The 18,155-nt window shown below is 37.9% G+C and overlaps 1 protein-coding gene across 2 annotated transcripts in view; it reads left to right on the top strand.

Annotated features, from left to right (window-relative positions):
- The window catches only part of USO1 (USO1 vesicle transport factor), an 82,036-nt gene that overhangs the window by 7,128 nt on the left and 56,753 nt on the right, over nucleotides 1–18,155 (top strand). For both annotated transcript variants that reach the window (XM_072624130.1, XM_072624129.1), the window contains exons 2-4: nucleotides 3,948–4,034; nucleotides 4,115–4,179; nucleotides 6,104–6,183. In XM_072624130.1, coding sequence (XP_072480231.1) covers nucleotides 3,948–4,034; nucleotides 4,115–4,179; nucleotides 6,104–6,183 — 232 coding nt within the window. The remainder of the gene's footprint in view (nucleotides 1–3,947; nucleotides 4,035–4,114; nucleotides 4,180–6,103; nucleotides 6,184–18,155) is intronic.

Here is an 18,155-nt window from a genome sequence, read left to right as displayed (position 1 = left end):
GGTGGTTTCTTCTCTGCAGTTTTCAGTTTTAATTAGAGAATTGACATGAGTCCTGAGAGAATTTGACTTGCCCAGGGTTGGAGTCTGAGATGCCCTTTCCTGGGCTCCTGGTGGGCTCTTCATGTGGTCTTGGACTGAATGTAAGAGTGTTTGTTTCTCTTCGGTTCTTTTTTTTGTCGCTGTATCTAGTAGCCTTTTTGTGTTTCGGCTGCGCCTTGTAGGGAAGCCTGGCTCTGCCACATCTTCATGTTACTGGAAACACACTTGTTGCTGTACTTCACACAGACATTCCATTCCCCATCTCTGCCTTTGTGTAGGCATTCCAAGCATGGAATGAATGCATTTCTGCTGTCCTTTCTTCTTAAAATCCCTGATTTTCTTCAAGACTTAGTTCAAATGCCAGGATTACCTCCTCCCCCACCCTTTTACTGGCTCCACCTGCCAGTTACCTGTTATTTACTTTGTATATATTTAGCATGTATTTATTTTGAGCATACTTAGGTGCTTGTGTAGTCTCCCTTGTTGGAATATAAGGTTCTAGAGGACAAGGTCTGTTTCTGTCTGTCACAGTGACTTTCATACAGTAAGAGTACTTAAGAAGTGTTTGATTGCTTGACTTGAGAGGTCCTTATCTTGTGGTATCTCCAGAATTTTGTATTGTATCTTTTTTTGGTTTTTATCTATATTGGATATTGGAAACCAAACTAATGCACAGGTTCAGATCATACTAGTTGTTCAAACCTGGTTCTATTTCATTCCCTATAAAACGAGAGTGTGGAATTTGATCACCTCTGAAGTGCTTTCCAGCTCTTAGTCTATGATCTTGTCATGAAATTTCAGATGAAGGTCAGTTTATTGAAATTGTTGCCACAGAATATTAACAATATGTAAAAGAAAGAGTTCCTCATTATATTGAGGCTTATGAAACCACAGGTCTAGACCAGGAAAAATAAAAGGGAAAAGTAGTAGTACAGTCTTTAGCCTTGGTTTTGTCACTAATCTAGATTTGGACTGAGCAGTTTTGCATAGCTCTTGATGCCTTAATTGAATTTATATGATTGCATTAACATTAGGTCTGAGAAGCAAACTGAAGTTTTTTTGTTTTTTTTTTTTTAATTTTTGGCTTTAAAATAGCTATCCTCATCACAGCTAGTGCATATAGAATGGATAGATAGAATGTTGGCCTGTAAGTCAGGAAGTCAGAGTTTGATTTTCCTCAGTCTTATTAGGGATGATAATAACACCTGCTTTATTATCAAGCTTTTGGAAAACCTTTAAGTGCTATGTAAATGCTAGTAATAGTTGTATAAAGAAATTGTGGGTGCCATGTGTGGCTATGATCTATTCAGTTTGCCAATCATTATGTAATTGCCTGCTATGCAGTAGGCCCTGTGCCAAAGCTCTGGGGAGCATTGTCCTAATGAAACTCAAGGATCCAGTATATGTAAAGCATAAATTATTTGTGTTTCAGGCATCCTGTTCTGCTCTGGTTTTTCATGGGAAATGCCTGAAAGTCCAATAGTTCGCTTAAGGTCCTCTTGCAGAGTATAGTCAGTTTTGCAGGACGAGTTCCTCATGATTGTAAGCCTGTGGTTTTCACCATTTGGAGTATTATATCCCCAGAACTCAGATCTATAGTGGCAGCCACAGCTCTCATAGGATCCCAACAGGTTCTTGGCTCCTGAGATACTTCCTTTTGGAGTTCTTTTGAGAAGGGAACGGGTGGATTCTTTCTATTTTTGTCCTTTTATTTTAGATTTGAGGAGCTTTAATTTATTTCTTGAAGGATAGTATCTGGTTTTGTGTGTGTGTGTGTGTGTGTGTGCGTGCATGTTTTCTAATTATGTTTTTTAGGAAGTCCTATGATTTTTTTAAGGATCTTTCCTTTTGACCTGTTTTCCAGATCAATTATTTTTGATATCAGATACCTTAATTTTTGCTACATCTCCAATCTTTAGATTTTCTTTCATGTTTCCTGCTCTTTCATGGAATCCTTGGTTTCTCTGTGGTCTTCTAGTCTTCAGGGAGCTCATTTTCTTGGGTTAGGTTCACTACTTTGTCTGCTAAGTGACTTGTAATTCTTTCCTCCAGAGCTTTTATTTTTATCACTTGCTTCATTTTTGTAGGTATTCATGTTATCCTTTTGGAAAATCCCCTTTTTCCCCCTGGTTAGTGTTTGCTTTGATTTACTTGACTTTGTGCCAGGGCCAAGCTCTGTCCTGTATTGTGCTTTTGAAGGGGTGGTTGGACTCACTTTTGGTCTTGCTTTGCCTGTGTTCTTGCACTGAACTGCATTTCCTGGGGTGAGAATGCCCCTGGGTTTTTGAGGTTCAAAATCTTGGCACTTTAGGGTCCTCCCTGGCATGTCAGGACCTCAGCCCCTGAACCTTGTTCTCCCAGTCTTAGCTTGATGGTCACTGACTCCTGTTCCCCTTAAGGAACACACACTGGAACCTTCTTGAGGGAGACTTATCCCTTTCCTATTGCTCTCAGGATTTGGACTGACCTCTTTTGTAGGTCTGGGGTGGAAGTCACAGTAATTTCTCATCGATTTTCCTCATCATTTTTCCTGATGTGAACTTAAGGGTTTTGCTGGAGTACATGTGAGGGATGACCTAAGACACCCACCTTCCATTCTGCCAGTCATATTGTCTGAACACTACCGCTACATCAACCCAGTTTCTTGATTTCCCCATTGGCTTGCTAGCTTTCGCAGTCACATGCTAGTTAGTAGTCCCACCTTTAACAGTCTGTCTACAACATGACTCACTTTCCCTTGCCCGTCCAGCAGCAGCCTCTTTGTCTCTGCTATTAGAAGGTGACTCCTGCTGCACACAGGAGGGACTTCGGAAATCTTTGTTGAATGAAGGAATAAATATAATCCTTGTGGATCCTGGATCCCTTGTCTGAAAATGGCTGTAGAATATGCAGTGTGGGTCAGTCTCCTCCTTCATGGCATTGACGTAAAGGGAAAGACAATAGTGAGCAGATGTCTTCAGGGAAAAAAATAGGCTGTAGGAGGTAAGGAAGGAAATTGAGGAGAAAAAAACTGAAGATCATGATCCCTTCCTGCACAGAGCTTACGAGTCTAGCAGGCATGTGGGAACTTGGCAAGAAATAGGGGCCACTGAAGTTGTTCAGGGACTAGAGGAGTTTCTTTTTGACTCTTCACCAGGAATAAGACAAAGATTCACAACATAAGATGCAGATCTACCCCAGAAAAGGAAGGGAACTGCGAGATTGCATTAGGTTGGTAAAGAATTCATGTTTGTACTTTGTGGGAGGAGGAAGAGAAGGAAAAATCCTAGGCAATAAAAAAGCGGGGGGAGGGACATACCAAGTTGATCTTTGATGCCTTATCAGTTCTCCCATATCCCTTTCCTAAATTCCGTTGTTTCCTTATATTTGCTTCCTTACTGAAGATGCTCCTGTGTTGGTCTCTAGGCCTAGTATTTGCCGGTCTCCTTTCTGGTTTTCATCCACTAGGGAGTTCTTTTTTCATTTTATGTTTTCTGGTGTGTTGGACACAGGGCTGTTGGGTTCCATTGTTTTTGATTCAGCTTTGCCTGCTTCATTGATAGACTTCTCTATTTTAATCCTGTGTTTTGTAGAATAAGTACTACTGTTTTTTAAAATAGAGTAAGAACTATGTTGTCCCTGGTCTGAATTGTTTTGCTGGACCTAGAACTAGAAGTTTTTTCACCTTGAGTAAAAACAGTTGGAGAAAGGGGGCTTGGCAGGGAAGGGAGGAGGAGGAAGGCTCAGTGCTGTCCTGCTAGAAGAGGACTTACTCAGTTCCTGACCCCACAGAGGTTACCAATGAGATTTCCAAAAGTCTAGTCCTAAACCTTTCCATTTGCAGATTAAACAGTTGGTTTTTTAATAATCAAAAATTGTTTATCTGACCTTTTAACTGGTTTAATTCTATGCTGTTTCCTTCATGACAGATACAAAAACTTTGTGACCGAGTGGCTTCATCGACTCTTTTGGATGATAGAAGGGATGCTGTACGTGCTCTCAGATCATTGTCTAAGGTTTGTGAGTTTGTTTTAAAGTATATAACATTTAGACTAATTGTTCATTTTTTCTAATGATATCTTTATTTTATGGGCAGAAATATCGTTTGGAAGTAGGTATAAAAGCTATGGAACATCTGATCCATGTTTTGCAGACAGACCGGTAAGTTTCTATATCTTATAACTTTTCCATTAATCAGTAGAAATTGAAACGTGTGTGTGTGTGTGTGTAATTAAAATTCCAAAAATTATTAATGTAAAAAATCTACTTAATTTCTACTTTAACAAATTAAAGGTTTAAAATTTTTTATAAATCATTACATGAAGCTGCATTTTAATGACCACAAAGTAATGCAATATAATTATCCTGTTGTTCCTTTTATATATTGGACTGGGTGCTCCTTGTGATAGAAATGTAAACTGTATTAGTGAGAAATAGGGTGAAAATATGGCCAATGGATTTATTTTCAGTCTCTGTAACCTAAACACAGAGGGTTTGGTTATTTTTCTATATGTTTGAGGTGGGAACCTAGTAAGGGTTAGAACCTAAAACTTGTAAAAATTTCAATCTGATGGTTGCACTGTTTGTTTATAACATTTTCTCATTTTCTTATGAACATTTATAGAATATTTTTTTTTTTATTAAATCTGCTATAATTATTGAAGAATAAAATTTAACATTTCAGTATATGTAGAAAGTCTTTATGAAAAGTAGTATTAAGTAGTATAAGGTAATACTCTTATGTTATGTACACATCAAAACCTAGAGATGTTTGGTTTCAGGAACTTTTAGTAAGAAATATAGTTTACTCCTCACTTCTCAACTTCAGATGTTGACAAATGAAAATCTCAAGAAATCTAAAGACATTATGGAATTAATCCCATCAAATTAAATATATGTAAACTCTATATTGAAAATCTATTTTGCTTATCTCATCAAAATTATCTTCATAAAATCGATAGAATATTTATATAGTAAAACTTCATGAATTTATTTTTATTAGCAAGATACCTATAGGAACACACTACATTTTTACTTAGACTAAAAGCTGATCTGCTGCCTTATCTGAATCTCTAACTTAATCTGGCCAATTTTGGGTACTGAACTGAGGCAGAAGCAGATCTAAGTTGGAAATGGAGCCTGGCAACCTGGACTTTGGGGAAAGTAGAGCTGTAAATCACATAGGCAGCTGCAGATAAGGGCCAGCTATTGAAAGTGTGGCAATACAATAATGTGTGTGTGTTCATATGTGTGTACGTATATATACACATGTATATAATTTATGGTCTACATGAATACTTCCTGCACAGCAGCCTTCTGAGATGATAGGTTTATGCAATATTATGACTTTTATAGACGTGGAAGCTGAGCCTCAGAGTCACGTGCCTACAGTCAGTCACACATACCTTTTAAGTCTTAGAATCCCATGACTCAAATTTAGAACTTGACTACCAAGTGTATGAGCTGTTTGGATTTTCATATATCTGAATTTACCCAGATTCAGAAAAGTACAGATTTTGCCAAATTGTTACTCTGGAGAATTGGGAATTAAGAAGTTCAGTGCTACAGCAGCTCTGCCAGGAAAGCTGGTGTTCCCAGCTTTCTGGTGTGTGAGAAAATTTGTATGCCAAAGATACTTTATTCTTTAAACGTGAAATATGAAATTAGTGTACATATTATAGATACTCAGGCCTTTCTTGGTTTCCCTAGTTTCCCCCAAATCATACGTGTGTCTTGTAGTCATCTTGTGTTTCTTCACCTGTGGACATGTTGGATCCCCTTTAGTAGGATGTAAGCTCTTTGAAGGTGAGGATTGGCTTAACTTTTGTATTTGTATCTGACTCATAATAAGCACTTCATAAATGCTTGCTACTTGATGGGTACATTTTGGGGGTATTATTTTCCTCTGTTTTGCTCCAAAATTACCCTATTTTATCCCTGGGGTATTAGGACTAGCGTTGAGTCCAGAGTATCCTGTTACCCATCTGGATTAGAAAATATTACTCTGTAGAAATTCTCAGTTAGTTGTAAGAGCTTTGATCGAAACAAATATTAGCCTTAAGCATTTAATAATTTTTTTTTGCAGTTCAGATTCTGAAATAATAGGTTATGCTTTGGACACACTCTTCAATATAATGTCTAATGATGTAGAAGAAGAAGAGCAAGGTAAGTTTCCAGTTATTTCTGTCTTATTAGGAACACTTTAATCATTTAGGATTTACACAAGCATTTAAATTGGTGGGGGTGGGGGTGGAGGTTTTCCCAGCTACAAACTACACAATACATTTTAGGCACTGCTTTGCCTTGTAGGCTTAGTATATCAGACTGTTCCAAAATGAATTGTTAACATTGATAGTGCAAATACTACTATAGATTTTATTTGCTGAGTTGTTGTTGGTAAAATTGTATTAGAGTTCTAGCCTAATTTAAATTTAAAATGCCTGACTTTGTGGAAAAATTTAAGTGCATTGCACATTTTATTATTTGCTTTTGTCTCTGTGACTGATGAAATCTGAAATTTATAGACTGGAAACAGAATCATCTGAGTGTCACAGGCTTCCAGTATATGGGAAATGTGTTAGATTAGAACAGAATCAGTTGCTATGTCAGTTCTTGGGGGGCATTGTTGAAAATGGTTACTGAGTGAAATTGGTGATGTTATTATAAAATGGAACTGGATTATCATTCATTGATTCTTTTGCACTCTAAGAAAACTTTATCATTAGTGTGTGTTTCTTTTAGAAGATGAAGCTTATATGAGTATATAGCAAATTCTAGGTGTGTTTGTCATTCTTTTTTGTGGATTGAAAACCACAGTTTTGCATCTCTGCAGTAACCTTTAGGAATTGAAGTTCCTTTTAGGGAATCTTTACTTTCTCAATTATGTTTTATTAAATTATTTTAAGAATACTCATTGTCTATAAAGAAGTTGATATAAAATAGTTTAGTTACAATAGAATACATTAACTTTGCTCCGTTCATCTAATATTCATTGTCAGCCTTTGAATTCTCAGGCTTTATCTTAGATTATTTTTCTATCTAGGTAGCTGTCCAGATAAAGTTTTCAAATATTTTTGTTAGTACTGTAATTATTAGTAGTAAAAAAATCTTTGAAGTGAAAAAGCAAAGAGATATATTTAACAAGGAATTCTAAACCTATTAATGATTTCCAGAATCAAATTTCTTATCTTAAAGTAGATATTTATTTTTAAAAGACTACCCAATTGCTTATATTAGTAGACTATCCAATATGAATATATTACATATAAAGCTTGGACTTATTCAATGACATAAATTTTGTATTTCCCATACTCTCATGATACCCTGCCTTAAAAATTACTTGGTATTCAGTGATTCTGAAGCAAGCTGCAATTCAGATATATTTTGAGGGGAGAAGAGATATTCTTTAAATACCTTTTCCTTTTTTGATCCAAATTACTTAATGATTTTAAGCCAAGGTTGTTTTCCTGTGAGGTGTTCATTTTGACTTCGTGCAATTCAGCAAGATTGACACTTTGTCCCCTTGTAGAGAGAGAAGCCTCTAAGGGATTATTACTTAATGTAGTGGAGTTCTGAGTTTACTGCCACATCTCATTTCCTGATAGTGGGAGTGTATTCTTAGAAAAGTTTGCATTGCTCTCAGAAAATTAGAAATATCCTTTAACTGCTTCTCTTTGTTATTCAGGTTCTAGACTTAAGCAGTTAGCAAAATGTCCAGTCTTTTGTAATACAGAATTGGGAAATCTTGACAGAAGGTAGATGTATTTGACCATGTATAGTGTTATTTTAAAAACAGCAAAAACTGGTGTGTGTTAGCAATTCTTATGCATTACAGTGTTGAACACCAGTGGAAGAAATTCTTAAAAATTTTTGTATTAAGGTTTATTTACAATTCCATTTTTTTCATAATATCCAAACTTTCTAGCTCACCATTTACTCCCAGCTATTTTGCACACACCTACTGGTGACCTTTCCTAGACGAGGAATCTCTAGTAAATGTTACTTGGCATTCTCGGGTTGACCCTAAATTCTAATACTAGGATCCATCACTATCCTGTTGTGTAACGTTTTGCTGAGTCTCCAAGTCCACAGATGGAAACCAGTTATTAGACTAGGGGATTTGTATGATTTCTTCTAGCTGTTTTGTGGTTTCTGTTTTCTGGACTCCAAGAGATAATCAGGTTTATAATATATATGAATAATTGAGAAGTTTATTTTGGAAAAGTATTTATTAATTGTCTAATTTTAAATAAATAATTGACTAATTTCTAACTAGATGTAAAATCCAGCTCTCCCACTAATGACTGCAGGGTATTTGTAAGTAAGAAAATGAGAATCCCTATCAGAAAATGAGACATCGGTGCTGTTGATAGTATCTTCCCTTTATTCTTTTTAAGGATTAGAAGGGCAAACAGGTCTAGGGTTAAATCCTGGGCTTTCCTTTGTGTGTTTGGCCTTTTCTTTTCTTTGTCTAAATTGTATTATCTGGGAGGTTTCCCTCTAGAAACTGAAGGGAGAATGCTATAGTACCAACAGGCACCCAGGCAGGCAGGAGTCGCCATCAAGATTTGTGCATTTCTATAGCCATTCAGCTGGTATTTCTTTATTGTCTGCTCTGTTCAAAGCTCAATGCTAGGCACTGAGAGATACACAAAGATTCTGTCAGACTAGGACTGGAGCTTGTTTATTTGGAGGGCATAGAACATGCCCCAATAACTAGAATGCAGAATAAATCTTGATTGTTTTAAGGCAAAGGAATAGTAGGAAATAAGCATTTATAATAGTGCTTGCCATGTGCCGAGCAATGTGCAGAGTGCTGTTACAAATATGATCTCATTTGATCCTCACAACAACCCTGAGAGACTGGTACTATCGTTATCATCCCCATGTCATGTTTAAAAAGGTTTGAGAGACAAAATTTCTGGATAATTTTGTTAGTAATGCCAGCATTTTAATAAAAGTATGATCATTTGGCTGTCCCACTCTTAGACCAAAGACCCCTCATGGCAATGGGCTCACAGTTTATATATCCTTGGAAGAGTAGGTGTTCCTGAGGGTGGCAGTCAACTCTGATTGGTTAATAATTAATGAGAAAATGAATATTACAGTTGAGAGAGTGGGGCTGTATTACAGTGAGGTTTTTGGGTTTCCTGACTTGGATTACTCAAATTTTGGTCAAAGAGACTTACCAATTTCCATATCACCTCTCTGACTAAAGGCAGAATCAATGTTTTGAATAAGCACAGTGAGGAGGAATGCACCCATTAGCCCAAACTTAGATTTTACTCTCTTTGATTAGATCTTAGCCATTTTGGTTGGGTGTTTTAGGAAGATTTCCCACACTGGTTGATTTCTGGATGAAGGAGTAGAAAAAGGGAAAAACCTTGGTCTTGATATAATAATTGAGTACAATAATACAAGAGAAAAATAACCATTTCTCACACCCGTTTTACATTTGAGGAAACTGAGGCAAACAGAGGTTAACTGACTTTCCCATCATCACAGAGCTTGTGTTTGAAGCTGGATTTGAACTCAGGTCTTCCTGACTCCAGGCCCCATGCTCTGTGTACTGTGCCACCAGCTAAAATAAATAAGCTAAAAAAGCTTACTAAAAGCTAGTAAAGCTATTAACAGCTATTAAATCTAGTGCTATTAAAGCTTAAATCTACACTAAGAGAGTTAAACAAAATGCTATCTAAGGTCTAAAGCAAGAGAGCTCATTGCTTCCTGCATAGCAACCCTTCTCATGATGTTCATGATCTCAGTCTGCTAGAAAAGTGAGCTAGAAATTTAGATAAAACAGAGCCTTGATGGGAGCACTGTGATGTAAGGTAGGAGAATACCCCATTAAAGAAGGGAAAAGGTGAGATCAGAGGGATGGTAGACCAGCATTCTGTCTGAAGGGCAGATCTGTGTACTGAAGCGTAAAAGTGTGGTAGAGTACCTTGGGATGGAGTTCAATGGAAGGAGAAAGAAAGAGATGGGTCTGGGATGGGAACATGATACAGACTGCCTGCAGAGAGGCTGAAAGATCACAAAGGTGACATGGAGGCAGGATGATAGTGGTGACAGGGTTGTTCACCTACCTGGGTCCCTGCTGGAGGTCACTCTCTGATGAGAGTAGAGGACATGAGAAAATCTTGGTCTGCCTTAATAATAATTTCATCCTTCAAAAGGTAGAGGGAGCAACAAAGGAGACCACTATTCTGAGTCCAATCCTAATGAGCAAGAGGGAATTGATTGTTTAAATAGAAATGAAGGGAACCTAGAGAGGAAGAGGCCCTGCCATCCTTAAGTTCATGGTAGAAAAGAAGGCACAGCAAGATTGTTGTATTCCGTAGGCTTTGGGAGGATTGGCAGGGTCCTGTGATCCTGAGACATGACAGAAGAGAATGGTACATTATTGAAGGTGAAACTTGTAATGAGACAAACGAGGAATACTGTCAATGAAGAATGATGTGAAAGGTATTCAGAGAGAGTGCTTTGAATAATCAGAAAAGTCATAAACTAACTCTGATTTTTAAAAAATACGTCCACGAATTGGTAGTAAGAACAGAGAGTTATCTGAGAATGAATGTAAAAGTGTCATCGTTCAAGTCAGGAGCTCTGAATCCTGGAGTGATCGAAGACGTGTAATAAATGCTAAGGACAAGAAACAGAATTTGAAAGGGTATGTAGGGGACAAGAGGAGGACCGAAGAAGGGCTAGGACTGTGTGGGGTGGATGGGGCTGATGGAGAAAAGAAGGTAGCAGCACTAAAGTCTTATTTTACTTCTGTTTTCTCTACCTAAGAGACTGGGAAGCGTAGAGCAAAAATGGTTAACAGGGAATTGAACCCCAAGATAAGTGAGGACATTCTAAGGGTAGCTGCCTTCCATATGTGGAAATCATCAGGCCTGGACCAAGTATACTACACAGGGTACTGAAAGAACTTATGGATTTGATTGCTTAGCTGTTGTTGGTGATTTGTGAAAAATCCTGAAATGTGGGGAAAGGTGTCACAGGACTGGTGATGGGCAAATGTGGGCCTCATTTTCAGAAAGGAGTAAAAGATTCTTTTAGTTAGAGGCTTGATTTTGAGTCTTGGCAAAATTCTGGAAAGATTATTTACGAGCACTTAGAAAGGGAAGTGGTGATCACCAAGAGCCGACAAGGGTCCATCAAGAAGAAGTGAGGACAGACTAACTTCTTTTAGAGTACGAATAGAGAAATTTCATGTCTCATAATAGATATCATATGTATCTCCGTAGATTGATGCAGATGGATACATTATACACATGGTTTTCAAGAAGGCATTTGTTAGTTTTTAATTGTGGATAAGATGGAGAGAGGTAAATATTTAAACTGGTTGAACAGTCAACCTCCCCACCCCCCAGAAGTGGTGATAGATGGGTCAGTTTAAGTGTGAAGAGCAGTCTTTAGTGAAATTCCATAGAACTCTGTTTCTGACTGTCTTGTAGTCTTTTTCTTAGTAACTTGGATGAAGGCATACATGTTATTATGCTTATTTGTGAATTCTACAAAGCAGGAAAGGATAAGTAAAATTTTCCGTGCCAGAATTGAGATGCAAGAAAGTAATATGTCAGAAATATGGTCTCAATTTAATAAACTGAAAAGTAAAGATAATTGTGAAATCCTCTGTTTGGTGAAAAATCTCAAACTCTCAAGTGCAAAATGGGGAAGGCATGCTCTAGATAAAGATATAGGTGTTTTAGTGTCCTGCGGGCTTGATAGAAATCAACAAATAGCAAAAAAAGAAAAGCTAATGTAATCAGTCATAGGCTGCATTAGAAAAAAGCATAGTGGAATATATAGGAGGACTCTGCTGTATGTCTGCTTGGACCATATCTAGAATATTGTTTTCATTTCTGATTTGTACATATCAGAAAGGGCATTGATAGGCTAGAATTCATCCAGAAGCTGGCAACTAGAATGGTGAAGGGAAACCATGCCATTCAAATAATAGAATCCAGCAAGCATTTATTAAGTACCTATAGCATGCTAGGCATTGTGCTGGGTGCTAGGGGTGCAAATAGGAAAGTAATAAAGTCCCTGCCCTCAAGGAGCTGACATTATACTGTAAGGGACACTGCATGCTCATGTATAAGTAAATACAAGGAATATAGAACGTGTGTGTGTGAGTGTGTGTGTGAGTGTGAGTGAAAGGGAATGCTAACAAATTGAGATATTCTTTTTTGTTTGTATCTTTGAGACAGTCTTACTTAGGTTGAGTACAACAGCCACTCATGAGGCTGATCCCAACACTTACAGACATGCTCTCCCAGTGGTTCCAGCCTGGGCTGGTTTATCCTTCCACAGGTAGCCTGGTGGTTCCTTGCTCTCAGGGACTTGGCATATTGGTGTTGGACTTAGTGAGGACAGCCAATCCATACTTTAGCCAAACTGCAGCCTCAGCCTCCTCAGAAGCAGAACTTGAGGTGTGTATGCCACCACACCAAAGGCCTTTGGAAGGAGGTAGCGCTTGGGTTGAGTCTTGGAGGAATTCGAGATACCAAGAGGAACTAGAGATGTTTAATTTAGCCTGGGGAAGATGAGAAGAGTGGGAGGAGGGTGAGGACATGGTGGTAGATTTTCAGGATTTGAAGGACTTTTGTGTGGAAGGGAGAGAATAGTTATATAAAGGAAAGATTTTGCCTTAGTGAAAGGAAAAACTTTGTTACAGTGAGCTGTTGAAAGTGAAATGAACTGCCTTACAAGGCAATGAATTCCTCATCTTTGGGAGTCCTTGGGCAGAGTCTGAATTAAAGGGGTGATAGATAGTAGAGGGAATTCTTGCACAGGTACAGAGATGTATGTGGTAGGTGTGCTAGGTGAAACTCATGGCCATGGGCGTGAACCGGGCTAAAATGTAATTGGGAAATGTTTAACATAGTAAAGGAAAATACAGTACAGCCTAGGTAGTGTTAATTTTCTGAGCCATATGTGGTCCACTGGAGTTTGATTCCATAATACCAGATGACCTTGGAGTTCAATTTAAACTTGAGATAACTCTGGTTCTATGATTTGGCCACATTTGGCCTAGACCTTAAAGGAGAGAGGGGGGTTTGAGGCGTAGAGAGCAGCATGCTCCAAGGCCCAGAAGTTAGTCACATACAGGAGATAACTGTTTGTCTGGACCACAGTGTGGTGTGAACTCAGGCACTAGATTGAAAAGCTGAGACGAGGGAGTTTGAACTTCAATGCCTTGTGAAAGTTAAGTCATTTAAAAGCAAAGATCTGTTAAAATGTTGTGTTAGGAATTTGTGGGAGAGTATAAATATTAACTGCTGCTTGATCATCATCTTTGGGTGCTTTGTCAGAAAGCCAATACCTGCCCAGGTGCTCAGTGGTGGCACAAGGCGCTGAGTCCACTTGGAAATCTTTCATCCTTTGAACTTCCAGTTTGGCTAGTGGTGCACTGGCCCAAAATCTTGAAAGAATTATTTTAATATCATGTATGGTAATTGATTAAATGAATTTGACTTATTTCTTACAGCCAATGCATTTCCTAATGTAATAGCTATTTTGGGGGAAGTGTTTTAAAAGCTCTTGTTTATTGTTCTATGTATGGTGCTATGTAGGTGATGTTTACCTTTTCCAACCATTCTCTCTTCTTTCTTTTATGTCTACCTTTGCAGATGACATGGAAGGTAAAAGAGATTGCATTTATATATGCATGATGCTTTTAGGCATAATTTTTGGTAATATAAAAACATTGTTATGTGATTTTTTTTCCCCCTTCAGCTTGTAGTAAAGATCTTCATATTGAAAGTTCCTTTATTGCTTAAGAATTCCTCACTGAAGATAGGTCTTTCATGAAGTCATGGTTTATTGATTGCATTTATAATTCCCACATTTTATATGTAGATGTTTTCGTTCCCTGGGACTCAGGAAATATTTCCAGGACAGTTTTAGAATGAAAATAATGGGGACTCTTGATATTATGACAGTGCATATGTCACAAATTAGTTTGCGTATTTTTTACCTGGAAAAAGATTGCCTTAATTCATTTGATTTATATATATTTTTAAATCTATTAACACATTTTGTTTACCACAAATCGAAGCTGGCAAACCTTGAAATAGCTCCTGACTCCAGCCACTACAAAGTATAAACAGAATACAGCTTCTAGTTTGTAGAAAAGTGAGATGTTCCTTTAAAATCTTGTTTACTGGTACATCATTGTCATTTCCTGGTGCGCCCTCCACTTTTTAACAAAGATACTCAAGCAAAACCAACTTCTAAGGGGATGCTGATTCTGACCGAATTATATACCATTCTGTACTTAGAATTGCCACCCTCTCTGATAAGGAGGGGGTCTTGTGTCATCATCTGTGAGGTGTCTATGTTTCCTTTAACTTGAACTGTATAACGTTAACACTGACCATTTAAAAAATAATTTCCTGAAAGCATAAAAAGTTCTGTTCAGTAGGTACTTCACATCTATTTAGTGTAGTTGTAACTTGGATTTTAATGTGGGTGAAATGATTTGTCACTTGAGGAAGGAAATGCTTCGGTCATAAACTGGTTTGACGTGATAGTTGAATAAGTAGCCATTCCAGCATAGGCTTGACAGAAGGACCATAGCTTGGTGGTATGCTTAGCATATCTTTGATGTTGATGTCTCTTTTGAATTAAATGAGAAATATCTGTCTTTAACTGAACCAGTATTTCTGGAATTTGTGGTGACGTTTGGAAAGAGCTGCTATTGGCTTTCTTTCTCCAGTTTTTTTTTTTATGAAATACTGGTCACGATTGAATTTTCCCCTAAATCACAATAGACTCTTAACTAAATTATGCCCTAATAATGTGCAACCACTTTATTGAAATACGGGCAGTTTGGGAGTTTGAATTATTGTGATGAAATTTTTACTTTGAACAAAGTTTTAAAATGTTAATGCATTGTGTTTTCACACAGCACTTTTCAGCAGGGCATGTTCCATGATAACCTTCCCTTACTTATCCCAAACAAAAGTAAAGCAGTCTGACAGAGGGCGTAAAATTCTACACTTGTGAGAAGAAACATGTAAACTTACTGAATTGTCTCTGAATAGTGCTCCTGATTATAGAAACATAGATAGGGCCTTAGGGATGATCTAGTCCAGGGCCTGTCATTTTACAAATAGGGAAACTGAGACCCAGAGAGGAGAAGTGACTTGTCTAAAGTCCAACAGGCTGTAAGTGATAGAGGCAGGATTTCAGCCTCTGCCCTCTTATCTCAAATCCAGGACTCTTTCCACTGCACCATAATGGCCTTGATTTATTCTATTTTTATATGCATTTTTCTTATTTAAATGTGGGAGGAAGCATGCTGTGGCTGCTGGGTCTCAGTTTCTAGAGGAGCTGATTTCAGGTTTGGGCTCCTAGTCTTTCAGTGCCTCAGGCAGTTCCCAAAGACTCTGTACTACAGACTTGGTGCTCCTCTGCATTGGTAGAGGGAGTTTCTTTTTCTCTGCGAGTTCCTTGTATTGGGGATGTCACAAGTCTGGTTCTCCCCCGTTTACTCTCCTCTCCCCTCCTCCAACCCCAGGTTGTATGAATGTGTGCTTATCTCATGACTGCGATGTAAATATTTACTGCATTTACCATCCTAGTTTTTCTTGAGTCAGCTTTTGGCCTTTTCCTGTTATGTTACAGGTTCTGTAATTTACTTGTTCTACCCTTTGTCCCATTGCTATCATGGATATTTGAAACTAGAAAGTCACTTAATTTGTCAGTTTGTCAGTATTCATTTTATCAATATTTATCAACACAAAAATTGGAAGTTTTCTTCTGATAAATTTTTCAGGATCATTTACTCTGTCCAGTAACTCTTTCTTTCAGATGTTGTGCTGAATTTGGTCAGCATCAGTGTCAGATTGAATAGGTCACTGCCTTTGCAGTTAGGGAGATGTTTTCACAGCCTGTGCTTCAGTCTCCAGTTAGTTATGTAATTCCGGACAAGTCCCATAACCTTTCTGTGTCAGTGAGAGCATCACATAATCTCTAAGATCCCTCCTAGCTCTAAGTCTTTGATTCTGTGATCTATCACCAGAACTACCTCACATTACATGTTTATTGATGCAGCAGAACACTTCACCTGAGTCTGTCTCCCACTTGAACCTAGACTAAATGATTAATAAGACAAGAGCGGAATGATTCACCAGCCCCATCTCAGTATCCATAATTGTGTTTTTCCTATTTGGGGGGAACTTGTGTTCTAGTATTGATCTGTATGTGACTGAGAACAAATTGCTTAACCTCTCTGTGCCATTGTGTTCTCATCTGCAAAAATGATAGTTGGGCTAGACTACAATCTTAAAACTGTCTTCCAGCTCTGTAATTCTCTGGAAGTTGCTTGTTCCTGCTAGATGGCAGAAGGGAGGGACCCTCTCCTTTTTTCCAGTTCATTTTCACTGCATGCCAGGAGGGTTGTATTCCCTAAGGTAGCTCTGCTTTCATCACCAATACACATCACAGCTGACTGAGGTTATTTGAGGTTGTCAGGAAGGTTAACCAATTCTCCTTTTTTCCACTTTCTTTTGAGAGATTACTTAAAGAATACTTTTTCTTTTAAAAAATTGTAACATATTTTGAACAAAGCAGCCACAATTCATTCCTTTCATTTTAAATCTGTGAGCAGAGAAGATAGAAGATAGACTCGCTGTGCTTTCCCTTTCTTTTTGTGTTTTTAAGAAAATCAAGGAACTGGTGTTTTTATCTGCCTGAGGGATGGAGTAGACATGTAAAACATTTACAAGATGTCATATACCATTGGACTAATTCAGTGGGTTGACCATAAACATTGTTTGTTATTGAGCAGTATTCGTGCTTCATCCTTTTGGTTTCTCATATATGGAGTGCTAGACTGATCTCAGTTCAGGGGCTGTGTGTTGCACTGAAGAGGCTCTATAGTATTTTAGGGGACTGATGCAATCAACATAGTATCAAGTACAACCAGAAGTATTTTGAGAACCTCACCGTTTGAAAGGAATTTCCTCTAAATTTAGTCTTTGTGTAAGATCCCTTTTATGACACATGGCAGATACCTTTGGTGAGCATATGACTCCCAGTTCTGTTCTTTTCTTGATGGTGATTGTGTGGGATGGCTTGGATCCCTACTTAAATTAATTACTCAAAGGCCTCTCAAAGTGATGACAGAAAGATTTATTTACTAGATTCTCGAGAATCGGGCAATTCCTGTACCAGTTCACCTGGAGCAGGAAAAAGCTGAGGACAAAGAAAAGGCAGTGATTTATACAGACTCTAATGCAAGTCCCTCCCCCACCACTGACCATTATTCTCATTAGCTGAGAATATGATCTTACATTCTAGACATGGAATCTAACCAATCCCTTTTGAAATGAAGACATTAAAGAATTATGTAAGTTTTATCCAATCATTGAGACCCTAATGTACTACGCAGTTTTATATCCTTATATGGAATTATTCCATTCTAAAAATATTGTAACCTTGAGCCTCTCAGTCTCACCTCACCCCTGGGAGAAGAATTACAATCTGAGAAGTCTTCACTAAACCTATTCCACTCAGTGATTATTAGAGGATTGATCATTAAACAGATCTCTAGAGTTGCATCTGTCTGGGAGTCTTTCTAGTCTTTCGTATACCTGAGGGGTTTCTTGAAGGAGGGCCTTTAAGACCGAAGTTTGCTGTATTAAATGAAAATGTTCTTTTGTAATCCACAGTTCAGTACACCTTCCAGTCATTTGTGTGCTCCTAAAGAAGTGTGGTGCTGTAGAAAATTATCTGGGGAAGTCTGATTATTTCCTTCTCATAAATTCCTGAAAGATGCACTCTTTATGTTCTGACCATTCTCATGAAGATGATAAAGTACAGATGTGTAGGGTCAGACTTGAATAATACTATTTATTATCATTTCTGTTCTTTGAAAATCTTCCCCCTAGTTGAGTTCTTGGAAATAGTTCCCTGAAGCATTTCCATTTCCTCATTTAGCACATGGGTCATTCAAGGGCCACTAATGATGACAATAAGTTGCTAAGGAAATACAGGCAAATCTTTTCCTTATTTTCCTCTTTAAAATTTTATCTGTCATTGCTCTTGGGGAGGAATGAACTTTCCCAATACAGCTCTCTTGCTTCTGCTAAGTGTCTGACCACTCTTACTCTGTCTGTTTGCGC

This window comes from Notamacropus eugenii, chromosome 7, assembly GCF_028372415.1.
Source record: "Notamacropus eugenii isolate mMacEug1 chromosome 7, mMacEug1.pri_v2, whole genome shotgun sequence".
In the NCBI taxonomy this organism is placed as follows: domain Eukaryota; kingdom Metazoa; phylum Chordata; class Mammalia; order Diprotodontia; family Macropodidae; genus Notamacropus; species Notamacropus eugenii.
The sequence above is the reverse complement of the archived record's forward strand: the minus strand, read 5'-3'. Positions and strand labels throughout refer to the sequence as shown.